Source organism: Dendrobates tinctorius, unplaced genomic scaffold (genome assembly GCF_039654945.1).
Source record: "Dendrobates tinctorius isolate UK_male_01 unplaced genomic scaffold, ASM3965494v1 ptg000013l, whole genome shotgun sequence".
In the NCBI taxonomy this organism is placed as follows: domain Eukaryota; kingdom Metazoa; phylum Chordata; class Amphibia; order Anura; family Dendrobatidae; genus Dendrobates; species Dendrobates tinctorius.
In genome coordinates, this window is record NW_027361681.1 from 17,650,979 (window position 1) to 17,673,850 (window position 22,872).

Sequence of the window (22,872 nt, forward strand, 5' to 3'; positions counted from 1 at the left end):
GAAATGGACATCTGAAGGTGTTTCATCTGGATTAAAAGGGGCGTGAAAACTGACAACATTTGTGAGCCTGAAATGCACTCAGAGCAGCTTGCACTTCCCTTCCCCCGCTCTTGGTTTTAACACAAAGAATCTGAATGGCAAATCAGCATTGAAATACAGCAATATGCTGCAGTTCAGGAGGATAGAAAACCTGGGTGACAAGTCCTAGACTTGGTGGCCTTACTTTGCTTTCCCGCTACTAACATGCCAGAAATGGCAGACTGCAAGTCTCAACTATCTTGACAGAAGAGGTCACCTTAAGGACGTGTATTTCCTGGAATAACTCCTGCATTGTTTTCAGGTGTTATCAAAAATCGTCCTCAGTAATTCCTCCTCGGATAAATAAAGTATCGATCGGTTTTAACACGTAGGGTCTGGACGCTTATCCAGAACACCATGTGAAATTTAGGCTGAGCGAAACGCCTCTTCCCAGGCCTGCCTTTCAGCACGTTGCCCATGTCCGCTCCATTTTCCCTGAAGCGGCGTTTCATCTACTATTAGAAGATGCATGAGTGGATTCAGCTGAACCGTTCGCTGAATGTTGGGCTGTTAATATTTCATGTGCGGTCAATCCCCAGAGTCTGTTCCCGGCTCTCAATAATACATGAAGTCACTGGTAAAATCCTGCAGGGAGGTTATATAAAGCAGCGGGCTCTGTGTACTGGCGGGACTGGATCCAGGAACTGGGCTTACAAGCCACCAACTGCCTCACAGAGTAATTTCAAGGAATGTTTATGTAGGTGACACAAAAATATTGAATAATCAGCACCAGCGACCCGACTTACCTGCTCGGAGCAGTATTACTTGGTCGTCCAGTGGCAATTCTGAGAAGTGGGGGATTCGTTTTGCCCATTCGACCAAAGTGAAGAGCTGCTTGTCCGCTGCTTGGCAAATGTTGGTGACTGGATCACTGGGCTGGAAATAAAAAAAAAGTCTGTTAATTATATAGTTTTATATACCGTGTTGAAGCCTGGAAGGATTTCACTGCAGAAACTTTGCAGAACAAGCTAAATTTGGAGAAATCTGCTGAAAAGTTGAAGTGTGTCATATACATAGGACTACCAGAAAATGTTACTAAAATACGTGGGATCTGCAGATAAATATCTTGGGTGTATGGTCTTCTTCCTATCCAACGTATGTGGGAACTATAGTATAAATGCTCATCCAAAGAGAAATGTGTGATACAAGCAGATTACCGATGTGCAGACAAAGTTTCCTTCTCCAGACCTATCAAGGGACGATGGGGACGAGACCTCGGTGAGATCTGTACAGCACATTTACTCATGCTGAAGCGCACTTCACGATTTGCTTATACTGTCACCTCGCAGAAGACATGGAAATCCAGCGTGTCCCCGTCCTGATAAATTATACAGCATCTCGCCTTTAGCTCAGTCACTGCAACTTCTAAAAATATACAACTGCGCGCTCCATACAAGCTGCACGCGTCTGTCAGTCCCCCGAACACAGAATATATTTCAGTTATACTCGTGTCCTCAGACATTCTCCATTCACTAAAGATACAAGAATCTACACCGTCCTCTCCTAGCACCCTGGGGGGTGGCCTATCACATCTGAGGACAAATGGATTGTTTTCTGCTTTGAACCTTCTTTTCTCCGACCTCGTTTGTCCCTGTACCCACTGTAAGGTTGGCTTGATTCGTCAAATAGGTAGATCCGCTTTTCTTTAATGTGTATTTTGGCCTTTATGCTCCAGTCACAGCCTGAGCAAATGGGAAATCAGACTAATGTACAAGGCAGGTACAAAGTCTACATTTCCCAAAGTCTACCATAGTGGGGTATTTCTTTCACGGAACTACCAAAGGAGGTGACGCATTTCATGATATGATTAGCGAAGGACATGTAATGACAAGAAAACCAATCCAGGAGCCGGACTCTAATTCATCTAAAATCACACACGCCATCCCATCATCAGCACCAGTGGTAAATTTCTATTCCTTGGTCTGCCAGTAACATATACAAAAAATAGCCAAATTTACACCTTCAGATCTACAAACTAGGATACCGTGATATCTAACATACCGCCCTAAGTGCTACTTACAGAATTAGGGGTGAGGCCCATGTTGGCCTCAATGTAAGTTTCTGTTTTTGGCTCCACCGCCAGTTCGGCCTCCAGGATTTTCTCCACTGGCATGTCCTCATTGGCGCTGCTGGTGCACTCTACCTCGTTCTCATTGCGGTCTTTCCCTCGCTGCCTCTCCTCCTGCACAGCTGTGCGAAAAGTAACAGAGAAGATGCATGAGGAAGAGTGACGTGTGAAGAACATCAGACTATTACATGGCAGCAAATGTAACAGAAGAAAGTATAAACCACCCAGGTGCTGATGATGCCCCCTAGTGGGGAGTCCTGAGCGTTACTGTACTGCAATGCCGAATATCATAGAGAATGCAAACCAGGAAAATGAGTGCAGACAGCAGGCGAGCGATCTCTGGGTGAGGACCCTCGGCCCGCTGTCTCCCCTGCTGCTCACCGGGAGTTCAGCGAGCATCTTTCTTGCATTATATTCTGGAGGAAGTGTGTCTAATTGCATTTAGCATTGTTCTTTGTACCATATGCTGTGACCGTTGTTGATGTTGCGATGCACGCAAGCCAAAGGCTGTTCACTTCTCGCACATATGAACCATGGGAAAATCCAGGCGCTGGCTGCCTTTCTGGAGACAATCAGCAAATTCCAGTCCTCCCAATTATTTAATAATATGATTACATTTTTGGAGCTGCAGCGCTCTCAAATGGAGTTTTTTTTTCTGCCTGTTGGGAAATTGTCTGCCAAAGTTCAAGGCCTGCTGCTAGGATTGGGAAAAGCACTGAGAGCAAACACTACATGCGGTCAGATCCAGGACCGCCAGTGACTATTACATCTGTCTGTGGAAACAAAATGCAGAAGGGCAAAGCTACTTTCATGTAACCCAACGGCCAAAGTTACCTGGTAGAAGAGTTAGAAGCAATAGTCACTATGGAAAGCCCACAGAAAGTCGACAAAGTTTGAAATATTTTACTCTATTGTAAAGTTACTCAAAACCTGTAATGGCAGCAGAGAAGTCCTTCATAGCCGAACTGAAGTAAAAGCATACACAGACAAATGTCGGCCAAATCCACAGATATCATCAGATGCAGCCTAAAGTAGAATGTGCATGGGAGCGCATGACCATTAATTGTCGAGGGAGTTAAGGATCCGACATGTCGAATTCAGACTGCAAAGCATTGGGTTCTCTGCTCTGTGAGAAAAGTCACCGCCAGGCAGTGTCGGACTGGGGTGCCAAGGGCCCACTAGTAACATTGACTTTGTGGGGGCCCTCTTTTCACCTGCATGCAAATATTACACTATCCTCATTGACAAATTTACTACACCTGAATATAATAATAAACTGGGTAGTTTGGTAAATGAATGATGAGATGCTGCTTTTACAGTTACAGATTGAATCAAGTCAATTATGCCAAGTACTGCTCATACAGTGGGGTTTAGGGTCTGTGTCTGCACAGGGGCCTACCGGGGGATTCCCCTGTACCCCTATGGGCCAGTCCGAGCCTGCCGCCAGGCATGTCCAACAGTGGCTCCCATATAGAATATAGGCGTGCTTGGCCAAGCAAGTGCTGCTGTGTCTGGGAGTCAGGTGAGATAGCCACGGGCCGATCCATCGTTCTGCCAACAGCTATCTGATGTGTGAGGGGCTTTAGTCGTCTGTCTACAGCTCATACACATGCGTTTTTTATCTCCCATGACACTACTTTTCCGTGGCCAGCAGATGTGTGTTTCTAGAAATCATGCTTCATCTGTCCAGATAAATAATGGAGGTTGGAATGATGGATGATGGGAGACATCTACACGTTTCATTGGACATCATATGTGATGAGATGATGGCCGGCATATTAGGAGTCTATTGTTGGGATAATTGTCCTCGAGAGCTAAGAAAACCTGATCATTTCTATCCATTGCGAAAGAACAAGTCCCAGCAGGTTATGATCATTCTATTAAGAGAAAAATGATCCTCTCCGTGCAACTGTGCAAAACAATTTCCCTCTTATCACACAGAGATCACTTTGTCACCAACGTAAAATTACATACAAGCGAATGCATCGACAGAGCGATGTACAAGAGGCGGAGTAATGCCAGATCGGAAACCCGCCGCTGTGCAGAACATGCCAATATTATAGAAAGACGTTCGGAGTCTCATCTACAAACTGAAGAAAAGCACTTCAGGTCATATTCCCACGTAGCATAAGTTTTGAGTTTTTTCCTGCCGCTTTTTTCGGTAAATCTGTAGCTTTTAACATTTCAAGCAAAACAAATGTGATTTCATGAAAATTCATGTCCACTGCGTTTAAAGATGCGGTTGAACTGTGCGTTCCCCAACCGACCCTCACCCCTATATGGGAAGCCTGAAAAAAAGTGCAATCGCCTGTTTTAAGTGCACAATCCCGGCGGTTTGTGTATTAAAAAATGCTTCAAAACTGCATTTAAAAAGGGAAAATATGTAAAAAGATGCAGCAACAGTCAGATTTCTATTGAGCTTGTTATGGACAATGGCTGAGAAAAAAACAGCAGAGAAAGAAAAATGTTTTTTTACACAAGGGAACAAGACCCAAAGGATATGGGCAAACTTGCACTAATTTCATTTTTATTGTTCATTTGATTACAAAATGCTAAATTGATCTTTAAAAAAAATAGTCATCATTCTCTAGTATTTTACGGCTGTAGGGTCTGTGCAACTCCGGCATATAGCTGGCTGTGCGGCTGATTATGGCAGGACAGCATGTTGTTTGTACGACAGTTACTTTGGTTGAAAAAATAAACATACGACCTAGGCCGATCAACTGTACCCTTTGTCACTAATTTAACTAAAACCCACAAAGCTATGTGTACTGAGGAACTCATCCGGCCCTTTTTTTTTTTAAAGCTGTCAGTGTCTGCCATTACTACCTCTTGTGGTCGTGATTCCACAGTGTGACTGCTCTAACTGTAAGAACCCTTTCTTGTTTAGATGCCGGAGTCGCCTTTCTTCCACCTGTAATGAGTGACCCTGTTCCTTAGTATGGTCTTTGAATAAATCACGGAATAAGTCATGTGCAAGTCCTCTGTACTGACCACACACATATTTATACATTTAAATGAGATCTTGGCTGATACAGTCTGCTTTTTCCCTCCCTTATCAATGTTAGAGATGTATCAGGGATGGAGGAAAGTGGTATAATTCAGATAAGAGAATGAAGAAGGGGAAAGCGTAGCAAGTGTGTAGGTCATGTATGAACATAAAGAGAAGTCACAGCATCCAGGACAGACACCGCATGGGAAGACCATGAAACCTGTTGCAGCACTGGTGTCTGTGAGTACAAGAGAGAGAAGAGCCCTCATGGGGGAGTAGACCTGGGAATGGTGTGCTGATGATACATAACAGTGAGTGACGACAGTATGTCATGGCCACACAAACCGCACACCTTGCAGCTGGGATCAACATAATTATATGAAAAAGGGCTGAAAATGGGAGCAAGGTGTAAAAATGAAGGAATAGGTAAAGATTAGAAACAAACTTTTTGAAACTTTAACCAAATGTGACTACTAACATGTAAAAATCATTTTAACTTGATGAAGGTGTAAGCAACGGTTGAAATGATCAGTGGAGGAGACATTGTGATTGTGGAAGACTATCACAATGTGGAATCCTTTCCTCATGTTTTATCGCATTTCTACAATCTCATTTCCCTATTTTTCACAGATATCTCATTTCCAATAAACTTTGTATGCTGAAGCCGCTGAGAAATCTGGGAGCCGCAACTTCCGCAGTGTCGCAGCAAGCATGCTAGGAATGTGATGGGGCAAGGCCTTGGAAGCCCGCCACCTTCAGCAGAACACCGAGATCCTGCTGGTGTCTAGGAGTGAGAAGGGAATTCCTTGCAGATGCTTCCTCACAGGGGTCCTGCCAGGAATTAGCCTTGTTATATTGTCACAGACCCCTAATGGGAAGTGACTCAGTCCTCTCTTATCGCCTATGAGGAGCTGCAGCACAGACAAGGGTCTTGGTGTTAATTTACTGTGGCTGAAGGCGCCAACGTAGTGTAGAGACCAGAGGCAGAGAACTGTTCCCAGACTAAAACCCTGCATTTTGTATCCCTCCTACCACAGGAGGGGACAAGAACCGTCAGTGTTATTCACATAGAGCAAAAATGATTGAAACAGCAGACAATGGATAGAACGGCTGCATATACGGAATAAATGGGATTGTGCAGCACCTCTGGCATCTGGAGGTGATAGTCACTTGCCACCTCTGATGCTCACCCAGAGACACACTATACCTAACCTCACCTGATGGTGAAAGTCACTGTGGACACGGCATCTATAGCGCCTTCTGCTGCAGAAGTGAGAGGCGCTGGATAACCCTCTACTTTCAGCACAGTTATTCACCTGCAGCTTCAGTTTGGTGAAATGCCAGTCATTAATAATTCCCTCCAAATGTTTGACAGTCACCCACCAGAAAAGTTCCAACTGTTGTTCCAAGGTCTAAGGGGTATCGTTTCTCCTTGTGGAGAGTGACATACTGGCTCTGGTATGCCAATGTACGGAGACTCATTCACCGTGCAATGCTCCCCTCGGAAATTTAATATGCAAATTGCCTCTTCAGAGAGTAAGAGGACTTGAACTCTATAGCGCCACCTGTTGGAAGCATTCATTATTGGGATGAAAGCCAAATCAGAATCTCAATTTGCATGGACAAAGGGCAATACCCCGAAACATTGCGTCTGAGAACGGAGATTCTGATTTGGCTTTTAATCTACGTCATATTGCAAGACTCCTTAAAGGGTCGACAATGACTTGTACGATCGCTGTTTTCAACAGGTGGCGCTATAGAGTTCAAGTCCTCTTCCTCTCTGAAGAGGCAATTTGCATATAACATTTGTGATAGACATCCTCTAATGTCTGAGGCTGGCCTGCAAAAGGGTGAAAATAGAAAAGCCTTTTTATTTATGCTAAGTTCACACTAGGCTTTTTTTAATGCTAATTTTCAGCTGCACTTTACAGTACCAGTCGGGAATTGTGAATATTGCCTCCTAGAAAACCTAATCCCCATAGACCCGACAACCTGCAATGCGAGTCTGGATACCTGCACCACTCCTCACATGATTCCAGCTAGACACCCCATGTCTGCACAATGCTTCCTTCAGGCCTGCTCACAAGATCTTCCACTGGTGACACAGAGTAACCGCAAAGAGAAAAAGTCAGCAAGAAATTGTCATCCTTCCAACTCCCTCTGCTCCCACAGCAGCAGCTCTAGACGATGTGGTCTGTAAGAGAACCTCTAGAGAAAACCAGCAGCCATGACAGTGAGAGCAGCTTCCTGTTTCACTCAACACTTCCAAGCACATAGTCCCTTTACTTCTTCATAAGCCTGGCAGAAGCTTCGCTGCTGCACCCTAAAATAGCTGGGGGACGGGCCTTCATGTGACCTCCGCAATGACTACCACTAACTCATGGCCCCTCATGTGACTGGGACCACAGACACTTCTCCAAAATAACAGGAAAAAAGCAGCTCCCACTCCAAAACTCGAGTCACAGGCGACCGAGGCAGGGGAGTACCACCCATACAAGCATACCACATGGTCACTATGTCACAGTGTGGCCCAGTGCAGAGCGGCACCGCTCCCCACCCATCATCACAAACTCAACAGCATCTCCAGGATGCAGACACCTTGAATAGAATAGTGTAATGGAGACGTCCGCTCCTTGATGCACCATACAGCTTGAGCCTCCGAGTTTCATTGCAGCAGGCGGCAGTCATGTTACCAGATCGTGCCTGCTGCTCAGTCCACACACACAACAGAGCGAAGCATTGCATCAGGCAATGGCGAGAGGAGCAGTTTTATATTTTTTAGGTCAGTACTTGTCTGTAGGAAACCAGAGACTGTGTGTGCTGTCATGATGCTGGCAATGGGGGGCTGAGTGGGACATCATACTGTGTATGGTGACATGATACTGCATATGGGAGGCTGTGAGGGCCGATATACAGTGTGTGGTGACATGCTGTATGTGGGGGCTGTGAGGGCCGATATACAGTGTGTGGTGACATGCTGTATGTGGGGGCTGTGAGGGCCGATATACAGTGTGTGGTGACATGCTGTATGTGGGGGCTGTGAGGGCCGATATACAGTGTGTGGTGACATGTATGTGGAGGCCGATATACAGTGTGTGGTGACATGTTGTATGTGGGGGCTGTGAGGGCCGATATACAGTGTGTGGTGACATGCTGTATGTGGGGGCTGTGAGGGCCGATATACAGTGTGTGGTGACATGCTGTATGTGGAGGCTGTGAGGGCCGATATACAGTATGTGGTGACATGCTGTATGTGGGGGCTGTGAGGGCCGATATACAGTGTGTGGTGACATGCTGTATGTGGAGGCTGTGAGGGCCGATATACAGTATGTGGTGACATGCTGTATGTGGGGGCTGTGAGGGCCGATATACAGTGTGTGGTGACATGTTGTATGTGGGGGCTGTGAGGGCCGATATACAGTGTGTGGTGACATGCTGTATGTGGGGGCTGTGAGGGCCGATATACAGTGCGTGGTGACATGCTGTATGTGGGGGCTGTGAGGGCCGATATACAGTGCATGGTGACATGCTGTATGTGGGGGCTGTGAGGGCCGATATACAGTGCGTGGTGACATGCTGTATGTGGGGGCTGTGAGGGCCGATATACAGTGTGTGGTGACATACTGTATGTGGAGGCTGTGAGGGCCGATATACAGTGTGTGGTGACATGCTGTATGTGGGGGCTGTGAGGGTCGATATACAGTGTGTGGTGACATGCTGTATGTGGGGGCTGTGAGGGCCGATATACAGTGCGTGGTGACATGCTGTATGTGGGGGCTGTGAGGGCCGATATACAGTGTGTGGTGACATGCTGTATGTGGGGGCTGTGAGGGCCGATATACAGTGCGTGGTGACATGCTGTATGTGGGGGCTGTGAGGGCCGATATACAGTGCGTGGTGACATGCTGTATGTGAGGGACGATATACAGTGCATGGTGACATGCTGTATGTGAGGGCCGATACACAGTGCGTGGTGACATGCTGTATGTGGGGGCTGTGAGGGCCGATATACAGTGTGTGGTGACATGCTGTATGTGGGGGCTGTGAGGGCCGATATACAGTGCGTGGTGACATGCTGTATGTGGGGGCTGTGAGGGCCGATATACAGTGTGTGGTGACATGTTGTATGTGGGGGCTGTGAGGGCCGATATACAGTGCATGGTGACATGCTGTATGTGGGGGCTGTGAGGGCCGATATACAGTGCGTGGTGAGCGTGGTGACATGCTGTATGTGGGGCTGTGAGGGCCGATATACAGTGCGTGGTGAGCGTGGTGACATGCTGTATGTGGGGCTGTGAGGGCCGATATACAGTGCGTGGTGACATGCTGTATGTGGGGGCTGTGAGGGCCGATATACAGTGCGTGGTGACATTATGTATGTGGGGGCTGTGAGGGCCAATATACTGCGTGTGGTGACATGCTCTATGTGAGCACCAATATAGTGTGTGGTGACAGTCTGTATGTTGAGGCTGTGAGGGCCAATATACAGTGTGTGGTAACATGTTGTATGGGTCATCATACTGTATGTGGTGACATAATACTGCATGTGGAGGGCTGTGTGGGCCAATATACAGTGTGTGGTACCATGACCTATGTGAGGGCCAATATAGTGTGTGGTGACATTCTGTATGTTGAGGCTGTGAGGGCCAATATATGGTGTGTGGTGACATGCTGTATGTGGGGGCTGTGAGGGCCGATATACAGTGCGTGGTGAGCGTGGTGACATGCTGTATGTGGGGCTGTGAGGGCCGATATACAGTGCATGGTGACATGCTGTATGTGGGGGCTATGAGGGCCGATATACAGTGCGTGGTGACATGCTGTATGTGGGGGCTGTGAGGGCCGATATACAGTGCGTGGTGACATGATGTATGTGGGGGCTGTGAGGGCCGATATACAGTGCGTGGTGACATTATGTATGTGGGGGCTGTGAGGGCCAATATACTGCGTGTGGTGACATGCTCTATGTGAGCACCAATATAGTGTGTGGTGACAGTCTGTATGTTGAGGCTGTGAGGGCCAATATACAGTGTGTGGTAACATGTTGTATAGGTCATCATACTGTATGTGGTGACATAATACTGCATGTGGAGGGCTGTGTGGGCCAATATACAGTGTGTGGTACCATGACCTATGTGAGGGCCAATATAGTGTGTGGTGACATTCTGTATGTTGAGGCTGTGAGGGCCAATATACGGTGTGTGGTGACATGCTGTATGTGGGGGGCCGTGTGGGTCATCATACAGTATGTGGTGACATAATACTGCATGTGGGGGGCTGTGTGGTCCATCATACTGTGTGTGGTGACATGATGCTGCATGTGGACGCCATCATACAACATAATGTCACTACAGAGTATGTAGGGGGCTGTGTGTGCTATTATACAGTGTGTGGGTGACATAATGCTGCATGTAGGGGCTGTGTGGGCTATTATACTGTGTGATGACACGATGCTGCATGTGTGAGCCATTTTACTGGGTGTGGAGGAAACGATACTGTGTGTGTAAACTAGTAAGTCTTTTGCTAAGTGGCGCCATGATTTCTTTGCCACTGGCCCAAGGAGGGCAAATATTCTGACTGAACCATCTAAAATGCTTACAGCCTGAATGGATTAGCCAGCACCCCTTACTTCTGTGGACGTGGTGTCAGATATGTGCAGGTATTGTGCACAACGTAATTCTTGATCCGCATCTGTTTCTGCTATTCCAGCAAATAAGGCCGACATGAAGTATGGTGCATACAGACCGCTGGGGTTCATCGATACAGGTATTTTGACCTGCACACCTTGCATAGATCGCCATACAGTTATGTTATGATATATCTTATCATGGCTTCATGCAGCGTTATCGGTTTTCCCCTATTCACACTGATGGCCGGATCACATGTCAAGCACTGTTGTGTGTCTCCCCCTATTTTCGATAGAGTCTAGCTTGGGAGCAGGACCATCACTCCTCCTGGTAGTTGTAGAATTACGCTTTAATCAGCCCCCTCTCACTTGTAAAGTGCCATGGAATAGGTTGGTGCTATATAAATAAAGTGATTTATAATAACGGTGCCTCCCCTTGTTTTAATGAGGAGTCCATACACAAGATTCTGTACAGATCACTGCCCCTTCTCCCTGAGTATATAAGAAAGGGTGGGGAAACTAACATTTCTTTTCTAGAATATAATTTACTTCTTCAAAGCAGCAGAGCTGAGGGGTGAGAGCCGACCATCCAGACTACCCTGGGGCTGCAGTCTCAGGCTGTGTGATTTGTCGGATGTGGAGGTTATAATAATGATCAGTTAAAGATTTCTCCAAATTCCAGGTATTTATGGTGATAATTAGTAAAGTGATTATTATTAGATTAGAGTGGATAGTTAAACCTTATGACCACGTTAAAAGAGAATGTATGGAAGGTGCACTTGCTGCTCGGACACTTGCAGATATCTGCTACTGGAAAAAAAAAAGAAATGTGGCCAAAAAAAAAAAAAACAGATGTTACAACCAGATATGGATCCTGAGACTGGAAGTAAGAGCCAGCAATCCAATAGAAATGATTGGGAAAAAGGGAAACCAGTCACATGACCACTAAGATCCCCGTTCCCCTGTACCACCACTCCCCAAATACAAGTTACATATACGGCAGTGACATCACACCAAGTTTACTCCAAAAATAAGATATGGTTCTATATTATTTTTTTGCTTCAAAAAATGGGTTAGGGCTTATTTTCAGGGGATGTCTTATTTTTTCCCCATAAACAATCCACACTGGTGCTAAAAAAAAAGGAGTGTTAGTCTGTGTGCTACCCGGTTTTCATTCTTTTGGGTACAGATACGATATGGATAGACAGATATGGATAAATGGATAGATAGAGCAGATTTCTAATCTGCTTTTGCTATTGAAAACATTATCTATGAGCTCAAAAACCTTTCAGGTGATGCAGTTTTTTAAAAAGCTGATCGCTTTTGCAGCTGAAAAACTTATCCTCAAAAAACGCAGGAAAAACGCTGTGTGTGAATGTAGCCTTAGATCAGGAATATAACAGCCATTTATAGAACATTTCATAACTTTCCCAAATTCCTATGAAAAAATATTCAGCACATCCTGCATTGAATTACTGTACCCAATTTATTATATATTTTAGGAGTCGGTCCATTTTATACCAACTCCTACTCCACCAAAATGAGCACCAACTCCGACTCCGACTCCACAGCCCTGGCGAAAACGACGTTGTGGGATGACGTCATCTTATTCGAATGTCACTCAGCAACCGCAGGATGACATCAAGTGACCTACAAAAGGAATGGCAAATGGCAGCTGGGGTGAAGTGCATGGCAAGAACAGTTTGCAACAGGCTCCTAGAGGCAGGGCTCAAGTCATGTAAAGCTAGAAAAAAGTCTTTCATTAATGAGAAGCAATGGAGAGCCAGGCTGAAGTTTTCCAAAGACCATAAGGATTGGACAATAGAGGACTGGAGTAAGGTAATCTTCTCTGATGAGTCTAATTTTCAGCTTTGCCCAACACCTGGTTGTCTAATGGTTAGACGGAGATCTGGAGAGGCGTACAAGCCACAGTGTCTTGCACCCACTGTGAAATTTGGTGGAGGATCGCTGATGATCTGGGGATGCTTCAGGAAGGCTGGAATTGCGCAGGTTAATCTTTGCGAAGGACGTATGAATCAAGCCACATACAAGGTTATCCTGGAAAAACAGTTGATTCCTTCAGCTCAGGCACTGTTTCCCAACTCTGAGGACTGGTTTTTCCAGCAGGACAATGCACCATGCCACACAGCTAGGTCAATCAATGTGTGGATGAAGGACCACCACATCAAATCCCTGTCATGGCCAGCCCAGTCTCTAGACCTGAACCCCATTGAAAACCTCTGGAATATAATCAAGAGGAAGATGGATAGTCAACAAGCCATCAAACAAAGAACTGCTTACATTTTTGTACCAGGAGTGGCATCAGGTCACCCAAAAGCAGTGTGAAAGACTGGTGGAAAGCATGCCAAGACGCATGACAGCTGTGATTAAAAATCATGGTTATTCCACAAAATATTGATTTCTGAACTCTTCCTGAGGTAAAACATTAGTATTGTTATTTCTAAATGATTATGAACTTGTTTTCTTAGCATTATTTGAGGGCTGCAAGCACTGCATTTTTTGTTATTTTGACCATTTCTCATTTTCTGAAAATAAATACAAAATTTAGGTCTTGGAAATTCGGAGACATGTTGTCAGTAGTTTATACAGTAAAAGAACAATTCACATTTTACTCAAAAATATACCTATGAAGAGAAAAATCAGGCATAATGAAAATTTTGCAGTGGTCTCTTAATTTTTGCCTGAGCTGTACATTACACATACACATGCATTACAAACGGTGTCCTCTTCGGCTCTAGACTCATGCAGTTAAGCTACTTTTAGTGACAGTGACACCATTACCACATGACCGTAATGTCATCAAAGATGCTTAAGTCTTAAGATTGGAATAGAAACGATGGGGACCTCTAAGAGAATGGGGGCCCTGAAATATTGCTCACTTTACTCTTCCTTCCCCCTAACACCAGCCATATGTATCAACCTACCTCCTGTTCAGTTCCTCTAGACTCCTGCAATTAAGAGACCATTGGTGACATCATCGTCACATGACTGTGAAGTCACCAAAGGTCCATAAGCAGTCTTATACTTGGAATAGAAATGCTGGGGACCCTTGTTGATTGCCTAGTTTGACTCCCTCTAACACCGGACCTGAATGTAACTAGGGCTTATTTTTGGAGTAGGGCTTATATTTGAAGCATACTCCAAAACTCCAGAAAAATCATGCTAGAGCTTATTTTGAGCGTAGGTATTATTTTCAGGGAAACCGTGTATGACACATCATTTGCAAAAGGAGATGTATCCAGCTTCAATCCGTAAAATAACAAATCTTTTTAATTGATAATTAAAATATAAAAGGCATCACTACGATACACCTAGGCATAGAGAATAAGAGCGCTGCACATACACGTTATACATTATATGGCAGTGACATCACCGCCCTCCACATACAAGTTATACATTATACGGCCGTGACATCTCCGCCCTCCAGATACAAGTTATATGGCCGTGACATCACCGCCCTCCAGATACAAGTTATACATTATACGGCCGTGACATCTCCGCCCTCCAGATACAAGTTATATGGCCGTGACATCACCGCCCTCCAGATACAAGTTATATGGCCGTGACATCACCGCCCTCCAGATACAACTTATACATTATACGGCAGTGATATCTCCGCCCTCCAGATACAAGTTATACATTATATGGCCGTGATATCTCCGCCCTCCAGATACAAGTTATACATTATACGGCCGTGACATCTCCGCCCTCCAGATACAAGTTATATGGCCGTGACATCACCGCCCTCCAGATACAAGTTATACATTATACGGCCGTGACATCACCGCCCTCCAGATACAAGTTATACATTATACGGCCGTGACATCTCCGCCCTCCAGATACAAGTTATATGGCCGTGACATCTCCGCCCTCCAGATACAAGTTATATGGCCGTGACATCACCGCCCTCCAGATACAACTTATACATTATACGGCAGTGATATCTCCGCCCTCCAGATACAAGTTATACATTATATGGCCGTGACATCACCGCCCTCCAGATACAACTTATACATTATACGGCCGTGATATCTCCGCCCTCCAGATACAAGTTATACATTATACAGCCGTGACATCTCCGCCCTCCAGATACAAGTTATATGGCCGTGACATCACCGCCCTCCAGATACAAGTTATACATTATACGGCCGTGACATCACCGCCCTCCAGATACAAGTTATACATTATACGGCCGTGACATCACCGCCCTCCAGATACAAGTTATACATTATATGGCCGTGACATCACCGCCCTCCAGATACAAGTTATACATTATATGGCCGTGAAATCACCGCCCTCCAGATACAAGTTATACATTATACGGCCGTGACATCACCGCCATCCAGATACAAGTTATACATTATACGGCCGTGACATCACCGCCCTCCAGATACAAGTTATACATTATATGGCCGTGAAATCACCGCCCTCCAGATACAAGTTATACATTATACGGCCGTGACATCACCACCATCCAGATACAAGTTATACATTATACGGCCGTGACATCACCGCCCTCCAGATACAAGCTATACATTATATGGCCGTGACATCACCGCCCTCCAGATACAAGTTATACATTATACGGCCGTGACATCACCGCCCTCCAGATACAAGTTATACATTATACGGCCGTGACATCACCGCCCTCCAGATATACGGCAGTGACATCACCGCCCTCCAGATACAAGTTATACATTATACAGCAGTGACATCACCGCCCTCCACATACAAGTTATACATTATACGGACGTGACATCTCCGCCCTCCAGATACAAGTTATATGGCCGTGACATCACCGCCCTCCACATACAAGTTATACATTATACGGACGTGACATCTCCGCCCTCCAGATACAAGTTATATGGCCGTGACATCACCGCCCTCCAGATACAAGTTATACATTATACGGCCGTGACATCACCGCCCTCCAGATACAACTTATACATTATACGGCCGTGACACCACCGCCCTCCAGATACAAGTTATACATTATACGGCCGTGACACCACCGCCCTCCAGATACAAGATATACATTATACGGCAGTGACATCACCGCCCTCCAGATACAAGTTATACATTATACAGCAATGACATCACCGCCCTCCAGATACAAGTTATACATTATACGGCCGTGACATCACCGCCCTCCAGATACAAGCTATATGGCCGTGACATCACCGCCCTCCAGATACAAGTTATACATTATAAGGCAGTGACATCACCGCCTTCCAGATACAAGTTATACATTATACGGCCGTGACATCACCGCCCTCCAGATACAAGTTATACATTATACGGCCGTGACATCACCGCCCTCCAGATACAAGTTATACCTTATACGGTCGTGACATCACCGCCCTCCAGATACAAGTTATACATTATACGGCCGTGACATCACCGCCCTCCAGATACAAGCTATATGGCCGTGACATCACCGCCCTCCAGATACAAGTTATACATTATAAGGCAGTGACATCACCGCCTTCCAGATACAAGTTATACATTATACGGCCGTGACATCACCGCCCTCCAGATACAAGTTATACATTATACGGCCGTGACATCACCGCCCTCCAGATACAAGTTATACCTTATACGGTCGTGACATCACCGCCCTCCAGATACAAGTTATACATTATACGGCTGAGACATCACCGCCCTCCAGATACAAGTTATACATTATACGGCTGAGACATCACCGCCCTCCAGATACAAGTTATACATTATACGGCCGTGACATCACCGCCCTCCAGATACAAGTTATACTTTATACGGCCGTGACATCACCACCCTCCAGATACAAGTTATACATTATACGGCCGTGACATCACCGCCCTCCAGATACAAGTTATACATTATACGGCCGTGACATCACCGCCCTCGAGATACAAGTTATACATTATACGGCAGTGACATCACCGCCCTCCAGATACACATTATACGGCGGTGACATCACCTCCCTCTAGATACAAATTACATATTTCACAGCAGTGACATCACTATTGTTCAAATACAGCTTTTGACTTGTGGCTCACTACCTTTCTCCTTTTAGTCTGAAAGATTTGCTGCATTGTAGTTTGATTTATGTTTCCTACTTGCAGTTTGTTGTTGGGGAATCTCTTGGTGCCAAATAAGTAAGGATTTATTTTAAAGTTGGTCTTTGTCCATTCATTCCACTTGTACTGCACAGATAATGCAAACTGTCTCGTTGCCATGTGGGCGAGGTTCAACAATAAAGAAAAGTTTCAAAAAGCAAAAATAAAAAAAAAATTAAAACGAGAAATTGCTGGTATATGGACTGTGAGATCACTCTTATTGACAGGAAAGGGCCTGAATGGAGTAATGTTACCTTGGGGAGGGAAGAGGACAGGTGTCTGTAGCGTTTGCAGGTAGGCCAGTTGTAAAAGATTCAGTACAACTTGCATTTTATTAATTGAGAACCCTTGTGTTTGCATGCATAGGAGTCCAGTGGGAGGTCCTATTTGGTGATTGATGTTATTCTACATTATAATGCACCATCTTGAAGTCCTAAAAGGGAGGTGCTGTTTTTTTGCTGCCCCATGACACCTGTGAATTTGCACAAGATTGTCAGGTTTCCATTAATCTTTATGATAATTTTACAAAGACATCTTTATATTTTGGGGATTGTATAGAAACAGCACAAAAGCAGCATTGTTACAGGGATAACGCGGGGAGATCACATTACAGCCGCGATAGAGGGCATCATTGTATGTCCATTAGGAGGAGATAGCACACATTCCTGACTGCTGCACCACTGACCGTGCAGGTGACATCGCACTGTAACACCGTACGCCACATAAGTAAGATCAAGACGTAAAGATCATGACCCGACTGCTATCACACAATCACAGGCACTGTGAAGCCACTGTTACAGACGGCAGGTGTATGTGTTGTTCCACGTCGCTTGAGCAGTTCTGACATTTACTAGAAGATCTGTCTTAGTTTTTCATGATCAGGGATGTTTATCTCCAGCTACAAGTGAAGCACCTACCGTCAACCCATGTGCCATCAGTAAAAGGGACCGGTTTTGGCCAGATTTGTTGGCCTTTTTTTTTTTACCCCCTTAACATCGTGAGCCGCAGGGATTACCAAGTAAAAGTTGAGAATGAATAGTCTGGATGTCCCTCTGTCTAATACTCCAGCTGTTTTCTTCTGGAGGATTGCGGCACTTTTGTGTTGAAGTTCCTTCCTCTGAAGTAATTGCCTTTTAATTCTCCTTTCACACATGTGACTTGGATGAAAACCAACTGTTCTGTTTCAGCTTCAGGAGTGAGTGACTGCGATGCGGATCCCTGCAAGCACCTTCACAATCCGAAGCCAGAAAACCAATAGTTACCCATCATCACTTCTCCATCCTGCAGGTAAATATTTGAATGCATCAAGGATTTTGGTAAAAAAAAATACAATTAGACTTACCGGTAAATTCCATTTCTAGGAACCCTCCATGACAGCACCATAGGAGAATACTCCTCGCCCTAATAGGGACAGAAAACACAAAGAGGGTAAATAGCCTCACCCAACTCCAGTGTTTTTATAAAGGACCACAACGGTATGAATGCTTCAATATTTATTCACATCCTCAAATGGAACAATCAACAAAAAGGGTGGGATTACCCCTGCTGTCGTGGAGGGTTCCTAGAAAAGGAATTACTGGTAAATCTATTTCTATTTTCTCTAGTCACCCTCCTTGACAGCATCACAGGAGGAATGCCAAAGAATCACATTTTTAGGGTGGGACAATGGCCTGGAGAACCTTCCTTCCCAAGGCCAAATCGGTATTAGACATTACATCGTCTATAATGTTTTGAAAAGGTATGGACCGAGGACCAGGTGGCAGCTCTGCTTGATAGAGGCGCTTGCCCTCTCAGCCCATGAAACTGGCATAGCTCTGGTGGAGTGTGCTGCAAACTTTTCTGGAGGTACCCTTATTTGGTTTCTGTAAGCTTCGCAAATTGCCTTTTTAATCCAATTCGCAACCGTGCTTTTGGAAGCTCTTTTCCCTTTATTTTTCCCCGAAGTGCTGTATGAAGACATTCTGGTCCTTCCTCCAGGCTTCTGTCCTTTGAAGATATTGAAGGACTCTTCTTCATACATCCAGAGTATGGAACTCTGTTTCCTTAGCATTGGATGGGTTTTGACAAATAGAAGGCAGTATGATTTCTTGGGACCTATGGAACTCCGTGGAGACCTTAGGTAAAAAAAAAGATGGATTAGGCGGAAAACAATTCTGTTCTCTAAGATTCTTAGGTAGGGTGCACTGATTGAGAGGGCCTGTAGTTCACCTACCCATCTCACCGTCGTGATGGTCACCAGGAAAGCCCCTTTCCAAGATTATTTATCCAAATTTATAGTCTCTATAGGCTCAAACGGGAGGTATTGTGAGGCTTTTAAGAACTACATTTAGATCCCAGGCTGGGACCAGATTTGGAGTTCTAGGTTGTAGACGAGATGCTACTATCATAAACCTTTTCACCCAACGATGGTCAGCTAGGGTCTGATCAAAGTATGAGCCTAGGGCTGAGACTTGAGCTTTTAAAGTGCTAGGCTTTAGACCTTTCTCTAGCCCGTTAGTAAAAAATCGAGGATTTGTGCCACATTTGGACGCAACATATTTGGTGGGTTGGATCCGCACCAGGACATGAAGGTTCTCCATACCTTGTTGTAAATGACATTGGTCACTGGTTTTCTGCTTTTTTTGCATTGTTTTACCACCTTATCCGAGAGACCTCTAGCCTTTAGGATGATGAATTTAGAAGCCTGGCAGCAAGTTGTAAGGTTTGAGGATCTGGGTGAGAAATCGGTCTCTGGTGGAGAAGGTTGCTGGGAGAACCAGCAGGCAAACTATCTCTAAATTGTTCAGGGTGCCAAACCAGCTCCTTTTCGGCTAATGAGGCGCCACCAGTATGGTCTTTGTCTTCTCCCTCCTGATCTTCTGTAACGTCCTTGGTAGGAGAGGAATTGGAGGAAAGGCATATGCCAACTTGAAGACCCAACAGTGGGTGAAAGCATCCACCGCTATGCATGCGTCGCCCAAATCTAGGGAAAAGTATCTGCTCACTTTTGTGTTTAGACAAGTAGCAAAGAGATTAACCTCAGAGACCCCCATTTTTTGTTAGCCCCTGAAAGATTCCAGCATCTAGGCTCCATTCTCCAGGATGTATTGTTTTCCTGCTGAGGAAGTCTGCTTTGCACGTTGTCCGATACTTTTAGATGGAATGCAGGCATTGATAACATGTGTTGCTTCGCCCAAGCAAAGTACCTGGCTGAAATTGCCTTCAAGCTTTCGTGTCTCATACTCCTTTGGTGTCGAAGTTGTGCCACTGTGGTCATATTGTCTGAATAGGAGTCCCTTTAACCAAGTCTACCGCCGCTTTTAGAGCTTACTCTACCGCCTACAGCTCCTTGAAGTTGGAAGAACGAGGACCAACATCCTGGGACCATATCCCCTGGAATGTGGCATGGGAGACTGTGCCTCCCCATCCTCTCCCACTGGTGTCTCTTGTGACAGTTGAAAGGGGGTTTTGATCCCAAGCTACTCCCCTGGCCAAATTCTTGGGTTTGAGTCACCAGCTGAGGGAAGCTTTTACTCGTCCTGGCAGGCGAATAATTTTGTTCAGTGATCCCGGCACCGTCCCAGCAAAAAAGAATGTGGGACTGCAGGCATCCTGTATGGACCTGGGCCCAAGCTACCGCTGGAATGCAGGAGGTCATGGATTCTAGTGCTGACATTACTGACCTGAGAGATACTTCACTCTAATCCCGTAAGGTCGTTATCTTGGACCGTATCAGTATCTGCTTCTCTTTTGGCAGATGAGACATCTGATCTTGTGAGTCCAACATTATTCCCAGGAAGATTCTTCTGGTGGATGGAACCAGGTTGGATTTTTGATAATTTATCAGTCATCCTAATGATGTTAGAAGATTCAGAAATTCCTGAATTTGGCTCTTGAGGACCACTTCTGATTGACCTATGAGTAGCAGGTCGTCCAGATAAGGCACGATACAGCTGTTTCTGTTTCAGATAGCTGCTATTATCGCTGCCATTATTTTGGTGAAGACTCGTGGTGCCGAAGAAATGCCAAACGGGAGGACATTGAATTGGTAATGAAGTACCTCCCATCCCTGAGCTACTGCAAATCTCAGATATCTCAGATGCTTTGGGTGAATGGGGATGTGATAGTAAGCATCCTGAAGGTCTATAGTCGCCATCACTAAGTTTTGGCCTAACAATATAATGGTGCTTTTTAACTATTCCATCTTGAACCTCTTGTATTTTACGTGCATATTCAGAAGTTTTACATTTATTATCAGCCTGTGTGTTCCACTGGGTTGTTTTTTTTAAATTAGAAACACACGTGAATAATGTCCTGTTCCGCACACTATTTCTAGAACTGGGGATATCACCCCGCTGGAGAGTAATTATTGTAGACCAGCTGTTAAGGCACTTTGCAACTCTGAGACGGTAGGGAAGCCACTCTTACTATTTGTGGAGGTCTGGAAGAGAACTCGATTTTTACTCTGGTCTGAGCCGATTGTCTCACCCATTGGTTTGAGGTAAGAAGTTCCAAATGGGGGAGGAATCCAGAGATCTGACATCATTTTTTATCTTGACATTGTCCCTGGGAAAGTAAGATGTTTCTGCCTTTACCACCCTTGGGATAGCACCAGCGTTCGGTCTTTTCCTTTCCCCAATATAAGGATAGTTGATTCTGAGGGGGATGAAAGGACCGCTTTTTGGCCACTTTGGGTTCTGGCAGTACCTTCTTCTTGTCCGTTACTTTTTTTAACAATTCGTCCAGGACTTGACTTGAACTTATATCCCCCTTTGAAGGGGATAGAGCAAAGTTTGGTCTTTGAGGCGATGTCTCCACTCCATAACTTCAGCCATTCAGGCTTCTGTCTGAATTTGACAATACCGAAGCTCTGGCTGCCATCTTTACAGATTCTGCGGATGCGTCAGCCAGGAACCCTGTGGCTTTCTTTAAGAGGGGTATAGATCCCAATAGCAATTCTCTCAGGGTACCCATGCTGAGGTATTCCTCCAGATGATTTAGCTACCGGAACATTGATCTGGCTACACAGGTAGACCCCACATTCGCATCCAACAAGGCTGAGGATGTTTCCCACGATTTCATTAACAGGCTGTCTTGCGATCCATAGGATCTCATAATTGGGAGGAATCCTCAAAGGGCAAGGTCGTCTTTTTTGCTACCTTTGCCACTTGAATATCCACTTTTGGTACCTCTGTCCAGCATTTGGATATTTCCTCCTCCAGTAGAAATCTTCCTTTCAGCTCTGTAGGTATCACCATTCGCTTTTCCAGTAGTTCCTACTCATCCAGTATCAACATTTGGATATTTTCATGCACCGGAAACACTAACTTTTTCTGAGATCTTAGATCCCCAAACATTTCTTCCTGAACTGTGTTCTGGACCACTTCTTCCTCTTCCACATTCATAGTGTTTCTCACTCACTCTCAGAAGTTCCTCTAAATCTTCTGAAGCAAAATAATACTTTTTACTACTCCGGGACTGATCTACCCCTGACACAGATTAGCCTTCTTCCACTGATCGCTAGTGAAGGATACCGGACCTCCCTGGGAGTCAGTGTTCCTTTATGGACATCTTCCAATTTTTTGCCTTTGTCGGTGCTACCGGCAGGGACTGGGAAAAGGTGGCTATGGATGATGGAACATCCTGGCAAACCATACCGCTCAACTCTTTTATTAAAGAGGGTTGTTCCTCTTTGACGATTTTATCTGTGCAATTCTGACACAGGCGTTTTTTGCATGAAGAAGGTGACAGATGGCACACTTTTGGGACAACTTGTCTTTTCTTTTTGGAGAAGGATCCTTGTCTCCATGAAAAGAGGAGAAAAGGGACCATGAATATAAGTCCTAAAAACATTCCTGCTCCAGAGATGGAGAAACACCAAGCCAGACACTTACTGGGTTTGGGACAGTGCTGGGTTCTGCAGATGCAGAGCAAGAAGAACGACCACCCTCCATGACAGCAAAGGTCCTACATCGTGGTGTCTTCTATCTGGTCTCCTTATATAGGGCCG

At 45.3% G+C, this 22,872-nt stretch overlaps 1 protein-coding gene across 5 annotated transcripts in view; it reads right to left on the bottom strand.

The window, feature by feature from the left end:
• RXRA (retinoid X receptor alpha) overlaps positions 1–22,872 on the bottom strand; it is a 276,687-nt gene that overhangs the window by 15,758 nt on the left and 238,057 nt on the right. For all 5 annotated transcript variants that reach the window (XM_073559470.1, XM_073559471.1, XM_073559474.1 and 2 more), the window contains 2 exons: positions 2,099–2,268; positions 825–954 (listed from right to left, as the gene is read on the bottom strand). In XM_073559470.1, coding sequence (XP_073415571.1) covers positions 825–954; positions 2,099–2,268 — 300 coding nt within the window. The remainder of the gene's footprint in view (positions 1–824; positions 955–2,098; positions 2,269–22,872) is intronic.